The following is a 17,576-nucleotide window of genomic DNA, read 5'->3' on the forward strand; positions in this document are numbered from 1 at the left end:
TGTCTGACTCAGTGACTGCAAGGTGCTGCGCAGGTCCTGTGGCTGCAACCCAAAAGCATCCCTATCAGAATCAGAATCAGAAAGGGTTTTATTGCCAAATGTTGAGCAGGTTTACAACATTAGGAAATTGCTGCGGTGCTTAGTGCAATCATACTGTCATAAATGCTTAAATAGATATAAAAATAAAAATAAGAATAAGAATTAAAAGTGCTAAGTAGATAGATATATACATGATATATACATGAGTGCAGGTGGTGATCAGTGCAAACATGGAATGATGCAGTGACACAGCGTAGGGTCATGTGTTAGTGGTGGGAACAGTCATACGGTTATTGTTCATGTGTCCGACAGCAGAGGGGAAGAAACTGTTCTTATGGCGAGAGGTTCTGGTGCGAATGGACCGGAGCCTCCTGCCTGAGGGGAGCAGGTCAAACAGACTGTGTCCAGGGTGAGAAGGGTCAGCTGAGATCCGAGCTGCACGCCCCAGTGTCCTGGAGGTGTACAGGTCCTGCAGAGATGGGAGTCTGCAGCCAATCACCTTCTCAGCAGAGCGCACAACACGCTGCAGTCTCTGTTTGTCCCTGATAGTGGCTCCAGCGTACCACACGGTGATGGAGGAGGTGAGGATGGACTCGATGATTGCAGTGTAGAACTGCATCATCGTCCGTGTTGGCAGGTTGAATTTCTTCAGCTGCCTCAGGAAGTACATCCTCTGCTGGGCTTTCTTAATGACGGAGGTGATGGTGGGCTCCCACTTCAGGTCCTGGGTGATGGTGGTACCCAGGAATCGGAATGAGTCCACAGAGGTGATGGGGGTGTCAGTCAGGATGATGGGGGGGAGTCTATCAGATGTCCTGTGCTAATACGCCATGTTTGGTTTTGGCCTTTGGTCTTGTGTTTGTTTAGATGCAACTTTGCAAACCTAAGCTGTACTGCCATATCATTGTTAGAGAGGAGGAAAGCTTTCCAACAAGCAGCACTGCATGGTCTAGGATTCATCTGCTGGGACGGCCACTGCTGCACTGTGTTGAATCCTCCAGAGCAACAAATTAGCAAAACTTCTGTTTTTAAAAAGATGCTCACACTCGCTGATCCATTTATTAGTTACTGTGAAGTCCGACCAGAGCAGGACTCTGAGGACTGGACCCTCACACGTCTGTACTTTGTGCTTCTACCCAGCTTTACATTGATGTGCTAACTTTAGCTACCAAACACAGTGATGTAGAGATGTGACTCTACAGTGAGGTTAGAATATACAAACAGCTGGTGAGAGTCCTGTTTACAGACAGAACCACAGAGAAAAACATAACCTGGTGGAGTTCCTGTGTCGCTCTGTTAGCTCCTCAACACAGAGCAACATGAACGTTACGACGCACCTCGTACTGCTCTGATTTAACTGTGAGCTGAGGCACCAGAGCCAAAAGCTCAGCGATGGCTTGAACCACCTCTGGCTGTGAGTGACAGCTGAGCTCAGGCCAAACAGTTCTCCATCCTGAGATAATATCCACCACCTGAGAAAGAAAGATTTGTTTTAAGACCAGAACTTTGGAAAAGATTCAAAAGTTATGATCCAGAAAAATGATGATTCCTGAATTTAAAGAGACAAATGGAGACAGGCGAGGTACCTCTGCTCGACACAGCTCCTGTAGTCCCTGCAGAACGAGAGCAGCCGGGGTTACCAGGTCTGGTCTGTTGCACTGTTTTAAAGTGAGTGAAATGGCAGCCACCATGTCCCCTGCATGCTGGTAAGGCCTGGTTAACACACACATCAGCGTGAACAAAGTGGGAAATGTGTTTCTTCTAATTTTGTTACCATTTTTATTTAAGAAAAAAGCATTAAAAGTGCCAGGACACGTGTAAGTAAGTAAATGCCAAACACAGCTTCTTATCATTGCAAACTCTTATGGCTGCAAATGTTTTACAATAAAAGCAAACGTAAGCATTTGTTGTTGTTGTTGTTGTTTTTGTTGTTGTTGTTGTTTTTTTTGACAGACATGAGTGAGGGATAGGAAAGGGAGAAAGAAAGAGGAAGGAAAGGAAAAACAATGTTACATGTTACAATGTTAAACAATACAAAACAAAAAAAATAAAAATCTCCTGGATCACCTGTTGAGAGAAGAATAGAAAACAAGCAAAAAAAAACAAAAAAAACAAAGCAACATACTAAACACAACACCATCGCATTAATCTAGCTTAGTGTAAACAGCAGTAAATACTAAATATTCAATGTTGTTGTGCAGCACGCAGGACAGATGTGCTTCGAAGTAGCAGCCAAGAAAGGTGTAATTTAAGTCCACGAGCAGTGAACACCTGTGTGCATACCTGTGTGGATCAGCGTGCTTGTATTCCAAAGGTTTCTCCATGTAACGATCTGCTAGGGAGTGTGGGGGGGCCACAGCCCCGTCCTCCAGGGTATGAAGCAGGTATGGAGGAGATCAAAACTCCAGACATCCAGAGGCCCCCAGAACACAAGAGACCATGGAAGACCAACAGAGGGGCAGCCGCGCCACAGAAGCCAGGGGGAGTTGCAGTGACGCGCCCGTGAGCTCCGCCAGCAGCCAGCTGTGCCTGAGTGACCGAGCCCCAGGCCGAGAGGCCGGGGGCACCCCACCTCCGAAGTGGCCCGAGCGAGCCCCAGGTTCCAGGCCCCGATAAGCGGCCGCCAAGGAGTGAGCCAGTGTGTACCTGGACGCCCACCCCCAGACACAAAGAACCACCAACGCACCGATACCTGAGGGAGTCCACCACTGGCAGGGGAAGAAAAACGTAAGCATTTGTGAAAACAACGAAACAGCTCAATGATTTGCTAAATTTGTACTGTAGCATATATCCAGAGGGTTTCCCAGGTTTTCACTAATGCTGCTAAAAAAGCTGCATGTACATGTTAGCAGGCGTAACAGGCCCCGGGAGGATGAACAGTGTGCACCAGCTGGTTAGAACAAAGGAAATAATCAAATAAAGTCATCGTTTTATTTCATCAACACACATAAAGGCCATAAAGGCCTGGATGCAGTTTGTGGAGTTTATATGATGAATATAGTTTGGATTAAAGTTAAAACTATAAAGTTATGGCTCACTTGCTTAGAGTTGTATTATATGGGAAGCAGTGCTTACAGACTGACATAGTTGGATTTCTTTTGCTTCATGCTTTTATTTTGATAGTCTGGCAGAGACAGGAAGTTAGCTGCCTCTCAGTCTCTCTGTTTGAACTGAACTTTGTAAGACTTTGATCCTTCTGGATTCAGGCACGTGTAGCTGCTCTGGACATTTGTACGGAAATATTTAAAACTGGACTCCTGCTGATTTTTGGAGAAACAGGGACTCAGTGGAGCGTTGAGCTGAGGCTTCATTCACTGCAAAGCTACAAAGTGCATTCATTTATCTTAACAAGCAAAGTTGATGTGATGTGACTGAAAAAACAAATATTTCTATGTTTCTGAACTTTCATCAGCTTGCTGAGCAGAAACATCTATGAAGAGTCCAGTCAGTGATTATTACTCATTAGAAGGGAAGATGAAGAATCCTGGTGTTGGAAGCTCACACTGTCTGCACTGTGCATGCACAGTCCACTGAATGAATGAACCAGTGAATGTAGGAAGTGCCCACTGTTTCTGTAAGTATGGGAGGACCCACCTCTCTCTGCAGATGTCCCTGACACAGGCGGCCCTGGCCAGGATCTGCTCCCACTGGGCGTCCCTCCCCAGCACCACCCTGCTGTCCTGCTGGCTCATTAGACGCTGCAGCTCTGGGTAGACCCGGTCCTTACAGACATGACCAAAGCAGCACACAATCAAAGACAAACAGAAGCTTTGAACACATGAATATGACATTTATAGTAATGCGTTATTATTGCAAACCTGTTTTTTCCACAGAGCGGTCATGAGGCGCAGTCCCACTGCTCTCAGCTTGGGGGAGCCGGCCAGCATGTGCAGACTGTGCAGCACGATCGGGAAGCAAAGCTGGAATATTACAGCACATACGATCAGAGCCAAGTTTACAAGAGAAACACACGGTTACAGCTGAAGAAGGCAGATGTTAGACGATGACTGCTGGTTTGGAGAGTCCAGCTCACTGACAGAGTGCTTTATACTACAGAGCACTGCATCTATCCCACACAGAGGCTGCTGTGGTGGAGTCCAATCCCAGCTCCTACAAACTGGGTACAAGAAACACTGTGTTCACACAGAGAAAACTGTGTGGAAGACGTGGGAATTTCTCTTTGTTCCTTTGTCAAAGTGCTAAACATCGAGAGGGGAACATTTCAGTTATGTGCACAAACTGATTTACCAACATTTGCCACACACAGTGCCCTGCTAATGGTGCTAATATTTAGCACAGTTTGTTTAATGCAGTGTTTGATTTGTTGCTCTTGATATTGTGCCATTCATTTGTGCACAGAGATGGCATTACAGAGATTTGATGGACATCAGTCTGATCTCTGCTTTTACACTGATAAACCTCAAAAACACATCTTTGTTTATTAGGTTCATTTCAGGACCACAAACAGCGCAGGACGATCAGCTGTGCTTTATGGATCTACATAAACTCAGCTGCATTTGATGTGACAGACATGAGCTGTAGATCACAGATACACACACCCCATCAGCACAGATGTGTTAGTGGTGCTGTTAACACCAGCTGGAGACATTTACAGTTTGTTTTATCCCTCAGGTGTTGTCTAAATACAAGAATGTATGTGTAGGTAAAATACAGTGGGTTGCAAAAGTATTCGGCCCCCTTGAACTTTCCCACATTTTGTCACATTACAGCCACAAACATGAATCAGTTTCATTGGACTTCCAGGTGAAAGACCAACACAAAGTGGTGCACACGTGAGAAGTGGAACGAAAATCATACATGATTGCAAACATTTTTTGCAAATCAATAACTGCAAAGTGGGGTGTGCGTAATTATTCACCCCCCTGAGTCAATACTTTGTAGAACCACCTTTTGCTGCAGTTCCAGCTGCCAGTCTTTTAGGGTCTGTCTCTACCAGCTTTGCACATCTACAGACTGAAATCTTTGCCCATTCTTCTTTGAAACAGCTGCAGCTCAGTCAGATTAGATGGACAGCATTTGTGAACAGCAGTTTTCAGATCTTGCCACAGATTCTCGATTGGATTTAGATCTGGACTTTGACTGGGCCATTCTAACACAGGGATATGTTTTGTTTTAAACCACTCCATTGTTGCCCTGGCTTTATGTTCAGGGTTGTTGTCATGCTGGAAGGTGAACCTCCGCCCCAGTCTCAAGTCTTTTGCAGACTCCAAGAGGTTTTCTTCCAAGATCGCCCTGTATTTGGCTCCATCCATCTTCCCATCAACTCTGACCAGCTTCCCTGTCCCTGCTGAAGAGAAGCACCCCCAGAGCATGATGCTGCCACCACCATATCTGACAGTGGGGTGTGTTCAGAGTGATGTGCAGTGTTAGTTTTCCACACAGAGCATTTTGCATTTTGGTCTCATCTGACCAGAGCACCTTCTTCCACATGTTTGCTGTGTCCCCCACATGGCTTGTGGCAAACTGCAAACGGGACTTCTTATGGTTTTCTGTTAACAATGGCTTTCTTCTTGCCACTCTTCCATAAAGGCCAACTTTGTGCAGTTGTGATGGCATGCCACACATGGTAAGCTCCACACCTCACCACCCGTTGATTCACTTTAGTTTAATTTACAGTCACTACTTTAAAATATTCTACTTATTGTTCAATATTGTTTCTTTATTAAATGTATTTATTTTTCCATCACACCTTCCAATGTTTATATGGCCCGCTTGAAGCTGACGCTCCGGAGCGTGTGTCGAAAAAAACAACACACTGGTTCAGAAGCACTGTGTCGAGGCTTGCTTCGTTTGGCAAAAGTCACGCGACCAGTGACGTCCGAAGCTTCATTACGCACGTAACTGCTTCGGTACCTGATTCAAACGGATATAAGGAAGTGAATCATCCACTGGATTCGTGGAGTGTGTTGATGGTGACAGATAGCGAAGAGGTGATCATTCCACTGACAGATATGGAGCCAGCGAGGAAGAGAGGACGTTATGGCGTGTGGGAATATTTTGAGTTGATTTTGCTCAATTCATTTTATCTGCCGAAGTGAAAAACCTGAAATGTCCAAAATCATGTTTTCATAATGTAAATATCATTACAGCATATGACTTTAGGAACACTTCCATGTGAATTAAAGCTGATGAAGACTACAAAAATGTATTTGGCACTATACGTACATTACATTGCTACAGTTTAGAAAATCATTTTGTTTATTGTTTTTAGGTGATAGTCTGCAGGACCCAGGAATACCTGCATATCTACCAGCTTGCAGTGTGGTTCCTGCACTCCACAGCCTCTTCTATTCCATGCAAGTGGATTTTCTCCAGGGCAGGAGAAACTATTTCTAAGAAAAGAAACCGACTCAGCCAGCACACAGTAACACTAATCCTCCTTTTAAATGTAAATAACAAAAGGGCTACCTGACATAGATCATGTTTTTACTTTGCAAGTTCTTGATTAGGGGTGGGTTTTGATTATCGCTTTTCTGATTACAATCCATACTAAATTGAATAAAGTGATATTGATTCATTAAAATCCCGTGTCGATTTGTAAATTAACGTTATTATGCCTGAAACGCCAGCATCTCAGGTTAAACCTCACAACATGTCGTCAAACACCAAACAGCTAAAACAGTAACTGGGAGCAGGTTTACGGATTCTGCATACAAACGTAAACGCAGAGCGCGGACCCGACGCGTCAGAATCAGATTTTGATGTGTCGTCGGGTCCGCGCTGTGTTTGCCTCTTTTTTGTTCGCTGGCTTCTGCAGCTGCAGGTTTCATAACTCTCTGTTTACATCTCTAATTAAGTCTCACATGTGTCAGCTTTCTTTTAATAGATACGAAATTATGGATATATACTGTTAAATGATCAGAACTGTAATATTTCTGACTGAGGCAAAACTTTCCAGATTCCAATCAAATTGAATCGGATCCTGTATCGAATCAAAATGATTCTACAAATCGGTAACGATGCAGCCGTACTCAGCTTCCTAAGCATTTTCCCTTTCCAGTTCACAATCAATCCCACCCCTAGGTCAAAAATATGTATAGGACAATTGGCCTCATCTAATATTTTGTATGAACCTGTCCAGCTGTCCAGTGATTAAATGACAAGTAGATGGAGGCAGGACTCCACAGCAGGGGCATACTGCATAATGTGCTGTGCGTTATCATATATATTGCTCACTTATTGTATTTACCAACATCAAGGAGTTATGAGCAAAGAAAGGCCACACCATAGTGCATGTTTAAATAGGGAAAGTTTATTGATCAAAATGTATTACGCAAATACGCATTACATTTTTTTCAGCCCCCCAATCGAGAAAACAAAATCAATTACATGTTCAAAGCAATGGAACGGTGGCCCAATATCAGAGAGAACTCCACTCTTGAGTGAGCAGTGATGATTGAGCAGTCCGTTTTATTTTGCAGATTCAAGCTGCTCTTCAAAATTTTCACCACCAGATGTCACCGGAGAGGACTGTGTTGAAAAGCTTCGAGTAATGAACCGTTTTTCAATACAAGCTTCAGTGCTTCGGAAAGCTTCATTTGGCCATCACTAGCGTGCACTAGTGATGGTCCGCTTGAAGCTGAAGCTCCGGTGCGTGTGTCAAAAAAATCAACACACTGCTTCTGAAGCACTGTGTCGAAGCTTGATTCGTTTGGCCAGAGTCACGTGATCAGTGACGTCCGAAGCTTCATTTAGAACCTAACTGCTTCAGTATCTGATTTGATGGTTTATAAGGAAGCGAATCATTCGCGGGATTTGTGGAGTGTTTTGATGGTGACAGATACTGTTAGGGTTCCTGTGTTTTGTGTTTTTGGTTATTTGATTTTGTCATTTCATTATATTCTAGCTTTGCTTTACGGGTTTTTCTTAGTTAAGGTCTTCTGGGTGGGGTTTGGTTAGAGTTTTAGTGTTTTGGTTTTCTGTCTGTGTTCCGTAGTTGCTGTCTTCCTTGTCTGCTGTATTTCCACGTCCAGTCAGTGTCTGTGTCTGCCCTGGTCCCACGTCTCTGTTCCCTTTGTAGTGCCTGCATGTGAGTCTGTGTCTTTGTTCAGTCTGTGTTATGTGTTTCCTGTTTTACTTTGAAGGTCCCTGTCTTATCTCAGTGTGTTCATGTTCATGCATCATGTTTTTAATTTGCAAGTTCATAAGCATTTTCCTTTTCCATTTCACAATCAATTCTACCCCCAGGTCAAAAATATGTCTGGGAAAATTTCCTTAATATAATATTATTTATAAATACACCTGTCTAGCGATTAATTGCATAAGTGCATGGAGGCAGGACCTCACAGCAGAAGCATACTCCATAATGTGTTTTACATTATTATATGTATATATATGTAAAGTGGTATTTTTCAATTATTGTATTTACCAACATCAAGAAGTCACAAGCAAAGAAAGACCACACCATGGTGCATGTTTAAACAAGGAGAGTTTACTGGTTAAAACTATGTATTAAACAAATAAAACACATTTTCTTAACCACCAAAAAATACACGTTCAAAGCAACACAACGGAGGCCCAATATCAGACAGGATTCCACTCTGTAGAGTGGGCAATCATAATGAAGCGGTTGGTTTTATTTTGTGGATTCAAGCTGCTCTTCATATTTTTGGCCACCAGATGTCACCAGAGAGGACTGTGTTGAAAAGCTTCGAGTAATGAACCGTTTTTCAATACAAGCTTCAGTGCTTCGGAAAGCTTCATTTGGCCATCACTAGTGTGCACACATATTAACCTTGCAAGGTCAAAGTTCCGTTTTATGTTATATTAATACATCTTTTCTTTGTTTGAGTTACCTGGGGGTTGGCTTCTCCTCCTGTCTGGCAAAAGGTGTGGCAAAGGGCTGGGAGACCTGAAGTACCACTGACAGCCTAATTGGATTGCACCACATGCTTCATTGCCTGGGGGGTGTTTCATGTGTGTTTAATTGTTTTGTATTAGTTGGTTATATGGCAGCCATCTTGTTTTCCCCCGTGTGTGTCATTTGGTTTAGCTAAACCGGTATTTAAGTTCCCCTGTGTGTAATTTCATCAGTTCAGTTTGTCATATGGTTGTTTGAGGTTTTGTTAATTATTATCTTGAGTTTAGTTTATTGAGTTGACCTCTTTTATTAGTCTGCCTGTTTAAGTTTTGGCTTTGTTAAATATATTTTCATATTTTTGGGTCAATAAAACCTAGTGATGGGCAGATGAAGCTTCATGAAGCACTTAAGCTTTTCATCCAATTGGTTCATCCCAGCGCAAAGCTTCTTAAAGCTTCATTTGCTCTAGTAGGACATCTACTGGACGTAAAAATATTAGTTGGCATGAATTTGAAGAGTGTGGCCTTTTGCACACAGCCTGTAAATGTCAACAACAAAAGGAGTGTGTAAAACATCTATATTGTAGTGATGGCAGTATACTTTGTATATTTATACTGGCAGTATGGAAAATGATAATTTGGAAATGTTTAAAATGGAAATGATCATTTACTGTGAGGTGAGGTGTGGTTGGGGTGTGGACAGTAGTTGTGCTTTTGTAACGTTGAGGTATGGACAGCTACACACTGAGGCGTCAGTCCTGCCCACATTTTATTCTGTAAAAACTAAATTTTCACTGCTTTTATGGCCTTTTTAGTGGGGAGAACATAGCTAGGATTTAATGATTTAACAAATCTTTTGAATCCTTTGTCCTCCACAATGCTAAATGGCTGGGAGTCCTCAATCACCATGCTAACCAGGGGCCCGTTCTTCGTACGTCGCTTACTACATCCAAGATCAAATGACATATCTAAGACCAAATCATCGCGCTAACCGTGAGCTCGCTAATCCGGTTCTCCGAACACACCTGCTGTTGACGATTAGTACAGCTGGATGAAGTAATGTGAGATCACTGGGTGTCGTAAAAGGGGCTACGCATCGATAGTAGAAACATTGATCGGCAACCCTCTGATTGGTCGGCGAAAATGTCGAAGGAGCGCGCTCGGTATTTTTTGGCAGCAGAGCAAGAACTCTTGAGTGAGGGATTTCAGGAGTTTCAGAGTTTAATCAGAACGCAAGGGAACACTGCAAAGGCTGCAAAAGCAAGGAGCGAGGGCTGGCAGGAAGTTGCTGACAAATTAAACTCGTAAGTAATTTAATAATAACAATAATAATGGAGTGGATTGATATAGCGCTTTTCAAGGCACCCAAAGCGCTTTACAATGCCACTATTCATTCACTCTCACATTCACACACTGGTGGAGGCGAGCTACAGTTGTAGCCACAGCTGCCCTGGGGCAGACTTACAGAAGCCAGGCTGCCATATCGCGCCATCGGCCCCTCTGGCCAACACCAGTAGGCAGTAGGGTAGATGTATTATATTACACTATATTATCCAATATTATATGGCATTATATTATATTATGTTACATTATATCCCCTTTCACATTAGAGCCACAACAGGACCCACTAGAACATGGGCACAAGTAAAAGTGAAATATAAGAATATTCTACAGAATGGTAATATTTATCACTTATATTGCTTTTAGTCTCTTGAAAAGAGACCCTGAAATAATCTGTTTGTTTGTTCATAACAGCAACCAAGAAAAGGGCAGAGCACAAAAAAGACAGGTGGTGGTCCTGCACCCCCTCGTCAACAAGTTGGTTAAGTAAATAATACCCTCACGGGAATATCGATATCTCTCAATGAGCACACTGTCGCGCTGAGCTAAAGGATCCTGTCTGTCCCGCAATATGCGCTGGATTCTGAGGACTCTCCTTATCAATCTTGCACCTTCCGCAATGGGTGGCTCGCGTAAACGGACAGGACATGGCTGCGACAGACTTCCCAAATCCACCTTCGCTTTTATAGCCGTGGTCTCTCATCTTGATTACACGAAGTAATTTACAATTACTACTCTGAAATATGAATTACATCTGTAATAATCACATACATGTAATAGAATGTTAATAGTACATTTCCCTTTTTTTAGGAAATGACCTGTATGTATCTGTGTGAGATCAATAAAAGGATCAAGTGCTGCATTATCTTTAGTTACATTGATGTTATTTATTTATGGTGAAACAGTGGTGGAATATCGCTGTTGCTTTCGTATAAATGAAGCGGACATACCTGCGTGGCCGCGATCTAATCCTGTTTACATAAAGTAAACCTGCTCCCGAGCAGGTTTACGCTTACGGCTCTGTTGCTATGACAGCAAGTCCCGGATGAGCTTCGGGGAACCGAACGATCCAAGATCACGCGAAATCGTCAACAATCAAATCCAGCTAACTTACTTAGCGAGGTACGAAGAACGGGCCCCTGGTCTTCATCTATTTGAGATTGTTCTCCTGAGGAAAGACAATAAAGACAAAGCACAAATATAAATATCACACACGTAACTTATTACAGCTGTATAATATTGTTATATCATTTAGTAACATTACTGCATGCTATATTATCATGACATTTGATGGCTCACCTGGTCTTGCTCCACAATCGGTGTTCCCCTTATTCTCATGCAAAGCTCTGTAGTGCCTAAGCATGGATGAGGTGTTGTTGTTATATCCCAGCTCCCTGGCACATAGCAAACACTTCACCTTGTGCAAAAGTACAGACATCCTCCTGGATGAAGAAAAGCTCCTCAGACTACATGACCTGGATGACCCCACAGATAAAAGCTCACATGTGTGTATGATGGACTAAAACACACTGTGAGCGCTCAGATGAAGTAGAAAGGTGCTGCTGATGTTCCAGCCCCGTCTCCAGACGCTCACAGTCAGTACAGGTTCTTCTTAGTCGTACCTTATGAGTGCCGAGGTTTGGCAGGCTTGTGAGAACAGCGTGAGCCAGGATTCTTTTCTTTGGTCAGTTTGAACAAAAGAAGCAGCACGAGGGGCGGGACCTGCAGAGGGAAACACCCACATCAGCAAACACACCAACCAAACATTAAATGCACTTTGTCAGACCGTACAGAGGCTGCATCACTGACCTGTACGTGCACACAAACTGACAGCTTCACAGGATGTTCAGCATAAACAGATAGAGCAGGGTTGAGTCTGCCCTTGTGATACTAAATGTGTGGTGCCCATCTTGTACTCTGCAGTCAGTTAAAGCTTCAAAGATCACACATGAAGTCCTGACACTTTAGTATGAGACAGGTTACAAATAAGGAAACAGTGAGACAGCATCACGGTCCTTAGACACACCACGCTGCTGTGCAGTGTCACAGCTTAATTACCACCACACACCTAATGGCACTCCGAGCCTTAACTGTTGCAGAGCGACCGCTTCACCTGCACGGCCCGAGAGCGAGAGGGAGGGGCAAAGAAAATAAAGCTGAGCGATGACACGTTTAATGCTGTCGAGCCAAAAACATCACTTTGAATCAAAATCACTGCAGTAAATCATCATTTAGGTTTCATAGTGGTTAGCTTCTGGCTTTTCCTGTAACAAAGACCTGCTGCTGCACGTTTAACATGACAAGTACGAGCGAGCAGAGATCTCCAGAGGACTCAAATATGCCAACAACCTTCAACCAGTGCATCCAAACACCAGTGTGTGCAGCACTCTGGGAGCAATTAGAGCAGAAGGTGAATCCTCTGGGGCCCGGTGCACGCTTGAGTAATGAGGGGTAAACTCACACTTCATCTGCAGCTAGTGACTCCAACACAAGTCCAGAGGGAGGTCTGTCCCCTTAGAGCACTCCCTAACCTCTCCCTTTATACGGCAGCAGATCAGCAGCAATCACACAGCAGTGACAGCTTTTATCTTCCTGCTGATCTGAACCATTTCAAAGTCATGTGTTGGTGCCAAAACACCAGGTTATCAACATGTGTTTCCTGCTCTTAAAAAGACAAACACAAGCTAGCTCCCTTACATACAACAAATCTACATGTCAGAGGGAACAACATGCATTACTTTATATTCAGTCCACAGATTTAAGAGAACAGTTGTGTGGGTTATCTACCTGGCAGGGGTCGGCAGCAGCGACAGCCTGGCTTGCTTTCAAAGCCAGCTGGCAGATGTTTTCCTGACCCATGATGATGAGATAAGTCACAATCAGGACAAGAGAGGAGGACAGGCGCTGGCTGGACGACAGGGCGGAGCTGACCGCCAACAGCCAATCGGTCGCTGCTGCTGGATTGTTGGCCACTTTGCGCAGTACCGACAAATAGGGATGGGTATTGATAAGATTTTCACGATTCCGGTTCCATTTTCGATTCTTTATCGATTCTGTTTAAAAAAGGAGAACACTAAGGTCGATTAGCTCAGAACTTTGTTTTATATCTTCTCTTTGAACAAGGTAGAAATTTAGGAGTAACATGGCCTTACAAACCCAACAGTGAGATCTTAAGAGATCCACAGCCTACGGCTCTTCAATGGGTGTCACAGGGTCCCCAGGAAAGAAATATGTAAATGTAAAATAATAAAATAAATATTCTTCTGTAGCAATAACAAAGTGTAACATAAATTATTCTGTAGCAATTACACAAGAATATCCAGTAATGTCCTTGCCTACAATTAAACACATTCACTTACCGAAAATCGGTGCAAGCCTTTGACCACAAACTGAGTCACTGCTCGGTGATGTTCGTCTATCCTGGCCTGAAAGGAGACGCTACCGGCAGACTGCAGCGAGAACTGCCAGCATCTGAGCCAGACTCTGTCTGTCTCATCATGGTCACTAAATGCACAGTGATGGCAGGTTTGTAATAAGGCAGATCGCGCTAACATAATATGCACTGTTAGTTGATTATTTACCTGCCGCATTAACGGGAGAGGACGTGCAAACGTTACCGCTGCTGCTGGGTTGAGATTCACGAGTCCGGAGCGGAATTAAAAACACGACATTCATTTAAAGTTATCGTGTGTTATAATATATATAATATATAATATATATAATATATATAATGTAAAGTTCTTCCTCTCAAACAAATATTCCCAAATGTTTGTCCCAAACAAAGGAAACCAAGATTACCCTTCAGCCATCCACCCACGAACTAAACAACACTTTGGTTTTCTTATATATTTTAATAAGAATTTATGCTTCTTGATGTTATGCAAACGGAATATTTTGCACAAATAGAAATTCTCTTTGAGTTGGACTGAATGAATTTCACTTAACCTGATAATAATATTGATAATAATAACAATTATTTATTACATATACTAAACAATGAGGGGATGAGCAGCATCAGTAAACACATATTGTTTTTGAATACTATTAATATACTAACACAGTAACCCAAGCCCCTCCCCAAACACACCCAGTCCCACCCACCTGCTGTTACCATAACGATAAGCCAGGCTGTACTGTCCACCTGCTACCAGCAGCCTGTTTACTGGCTCCCAAAAACAGGAACAGGTAAGTCAGCACCTGTTCATCTTATCAACAGCTTATTTACTACAATATGTAGAACAGAGTCACTGACCAGTCAGAGCAGCGTGACAGTGCACACACACACACACACACACACACACACACACACACACACACACACACATCACTGCACTTTAAATCTGAACACTTTCAAACGTGTCACCAACATAAAGAAGACGTTCCAACAACATAAAGAAAGCCTTCATTATATTTTAGGTGATGCTGAAAATAAGCTCAGTCCTGTTTCATGGCTGTGAATGGTTTGAAAGTCTGAAACCAAACAGTGCCAGCGGTTTCTACAGGATGTTGCCTATACAGCAAACAATACAGGCTGTGCTGTAATGCTAGGTCTGCACTAGCAATACAGGCCAGAACAATGCATGAGCACGATGCTTTAGAAATGACACCACGGAGGCTTTGCTGTGCAACACTCAGACTGCACGAGCCCGACGGGCCTGACGGGCCGCGGCTTTTTGGGAGAGCACTCAGCGGCACAGTGGCAGCCTGTGATTGCTGTGGTGGAGCCCTGAGGTCATCACAGTCGGGGCTTTGATGGGCAGAGCTTTGACTTTTCTGTGTAAGTACATGAGATTTATGGCAGTTACTTTTCATTTTGATATGTTCTCGTTTATTCTTGTGTTAGTTTATAGAAATGCTTTAGTCACTCTGGGGTCACCACAGCAGGAAGCTCCATTTGTTTCATATGGCAGCTTTTATTTTTTAAAGCTTCTTATTTGCCTTTAAAAAGTGACTTTGTCACTTCCTGAGCCAACGTGTTACCATGACACTAAGGAGGCACACTGGGAATACTGGGAATACAGTTTTAGACCTGAGGCATCATCTGCAAAGGATTTACATCAAGGTATTAAAAACAATCTTTATATTTAAAATGAATCTGTCCAATAAATGTGGTGAGAGCATTAAAATATTTATGAGAAATGAAAGCAATACTTTTGTTAAAGCTTCAAATCTGTACTTGAATCATGATTTAAACTGTGGTTGTGAACAGGGAATAAAATGATGTAATGAGGTGATGTTGCTCCTCCTCACCTCAGAGACATGTGATCAGTCTGGATGAAACTTTATATGAACTTACATGACGTGTACATTGTTGTTTCCAAATGCATTTTGCTAAACTATTTTAGTACTGTGGCAGTGTGTTGTCGTGTATATCTATTAATAAGTGTTCAAACAGAGATGCTAACAGTGCCTGATTACGTTATCTTATATAACAAATATGTAGCTTTCAAAGAGAACACATGGTGATAGATGATGAAGTCTCCCAGCAGCCCTCCTACTGCAGTGTTACTGGGATACGGCTCAGAGACACCTGATCCAGTTCTAACAATAAGCTTTAGAGAAAAAACACGAAAACTAAATGGGGAGTCTCGTGAATCCAAGCTGGGAGCTGGTCCACAGGAGATGGGCCACTGAGAGACAGCTGAAGGCACTGCCTCCTATTCTACCTAGCAACAACAAATAAGGCTGCAGTCTGAGGAGGGAGTGCTCTATCAGTATAACTTTGTACTACAAGCTTTTTAAGAGACGACAGAGGCTGATTATTCGAGGCCTCGTCTGTCAGAAGGAGGACTTTAAATCTTGGATTTAACAGGGAGTCAGTGAAGAGGAGCTAATATGTGACAGATATGCTCTCTTTCTACTTCCTGTTGGTACTCGTGCTGCAGCGTTTCAGGTTAACTGGAGGCTTTGAGGCTTTTCATGGCACCTGTCTGATAACACTGACTCACAATCGTGCAGCTAGAATCACTCTCAGCTTAGTTCACAGACCTACGTGGTTGTTTGTGCACACTGAATGATATATTCTGCTCAAAGATGGCTCCTCACAGCTTCACTGGAGGCCACGATGATGCTGTTTCTAAGAGTTTTAGGGCCGAGCACAACAGCCTCTGTCTGGATTTAGAAGCAGGAAATTAGAGGTCACCAGGTCTTTTAGGTCTCTGTGATCAACAAATCACAACAACAGTCACGTGAAGGCACAGACCACGAAGTACAGAGAAAATCCCACTAACCGCTCAACCCCAATGAGCAAGCCCTCGGCCACAGCAGGAAGGAAAATCTCCCTTTTAGCCGAAACAGACTGGAGGACGGGCAGACGTCTGACCGACTGGTGGAGAGGGAGGGACTCACATGGTGGATATCCACCTCTCACAGACGGTGAGAGGACAAAGACAAAAGTGTCACCTCATATCAGGCGGCACCTCCAGGGCTGAAAACTGAAACCTATGCAGAAGTGCCAAAAACTGCAATTCCCCTAACGGCCTCTGGAGCCTGCATCCAAAAGTGAGACAACCCCAACAGCCCCCTATATGAGCACTGTCACAGTTTACAGCTGTAGCTTTTTACCAGGCCTCACCTCTGCCCATCCAAGTGACCCACCTGTGTCACATACACTGTGAAGCTGAGCAGTGTGTCACTATGAAAGCTCTGCTTCTTCCATGGTTTATATACACATGCTGTGTGGATCTGTGTCTGAAGGAGCACAATACATTGGGACGCACACTCATTGTGTCCCAAGTGTCACTTTCAAACTATAAAATACAAAAATAAAATCAGCAGCGTTGCTCTGTTGGTCTCTAAGAGGACATCAGGCTAACATCTACTGTTATTAAATTAGTGCGACACACCATGATGAGCTGCACTCACACTGATACAGCCACATAGTACGTGACAGCTCAAATAATTAATCAGGAGTAATCCCCCAGATATATAACAACGCTCAATCTGGAAATGGCAAAGCCGACCACCCAAGACAGAGCAGCATGTTTGTTTACTGCGGTGCGCAGCTCGTCCTGGTGTTTCCTACATTTCCCACAGGCCAAAGCGCTTCACCACGAAGCTTCCGTACACACGAGGCCATCCACAGTTATCTGGTGATCGGAGAAAACTAAACTGTAAAGTCGTCCGGACACAACTTAGCGCTGAACAGGACCTGCTAATAGCAGCTTAGCATCAACACAAGCTAATGCTAACGTTATACAGCTGACGGCAGGTTCACTGTAACAGATACGCGGCTGTAACTGTAACTGCAGCAGGCTAAGAAAGACTAAGGAAGCTCAGTTAAAGTTATACATGCTGTTCAAAAAACTTTACCTCCTCCAAATCTCATGAACCCATACTTTACTCATAACGCAACATAGAAAACAAATGAGCTCATT

General features: G+C 43.4%; 2 protein-coding genes across 8 annotated transcripts in view; both read right to left on the bottom strand.

The window, feature by feature from the left end:
* The window catches only part of LOC113018066 (NACHT, LRR and PYD domains-containing protein 12-like), a 267,984-nt gene that overhangs the window by 146,663 nt on the left and 103,745 nt on the right, over nt 1-17,576 (bottom strand). The gene's annotated exons all lie outside the window — the stretch shown is intronic.
* LOC145426142 (focadhesin-like) lies at nt 1,344-8,920 on the bottom strand. The gene is made up of 5 exons (XM_080299672.1): nt 8,856-8,920; nt 3,858-3,959; nt 3,634-3,761; nt 1,605-1,752; nt 1,344-1,511 (listed from the first exon to the last, which is right to left on the bottom strand). The coding sequence occupies exons 2-5, from the start codon at nt 3,924-3,926 to the stop codon at nt 1,344-1,346; spliced, it is 513 nt and encodes a 170-aa protein (XP_080155798.1). The 5' UTR covers nt 3,927-3,959; nt 8,856-8,920.

Source organism: Astatotilapia calliptera, chromosome 3 (assembly GCF_964374335.1).
Source record: "Astatotilapia calliptera chromosome 3, fAstCal68.1, whole genome shotgun sequence".
Classification (NCBI taxonomy): domain Eukaryota; kingdom Metazoa; phylum Chordata; class Actinopteri; order Cichliformes; family Cichlidae; genus Astatotilapia; species Astatotilapia calliptera.

What these genes read in the sequence shown, in the direction of transcription:
- LOC145426142 (XM_080299672.1), bottom strand. Translation starts at nt 3,926, where the DNA reads ATGCTGGCCGGCTCCCCCAAGCTGAGAGCAGTGGGACTGCGCCTCATG. An exon ending in AGGGACATCTGCAGAGAGAG is followed by an intron (nt 1,753 to 3,633) that starts GTGGGTCCTCCC and finishes TGTGTTAACCAG; the next exon opens with GCCTTACCAGCATGCAGGGG. An exon ending in TACCTCGCCTGTCTCCATTT is followed by an intron (nt 1,512 to 1,604) that starts GTCTCTTTAAAT and finishes TTTCTTTCTCAG; the next exon opens with GTGGTGGATATTATCTCAGG.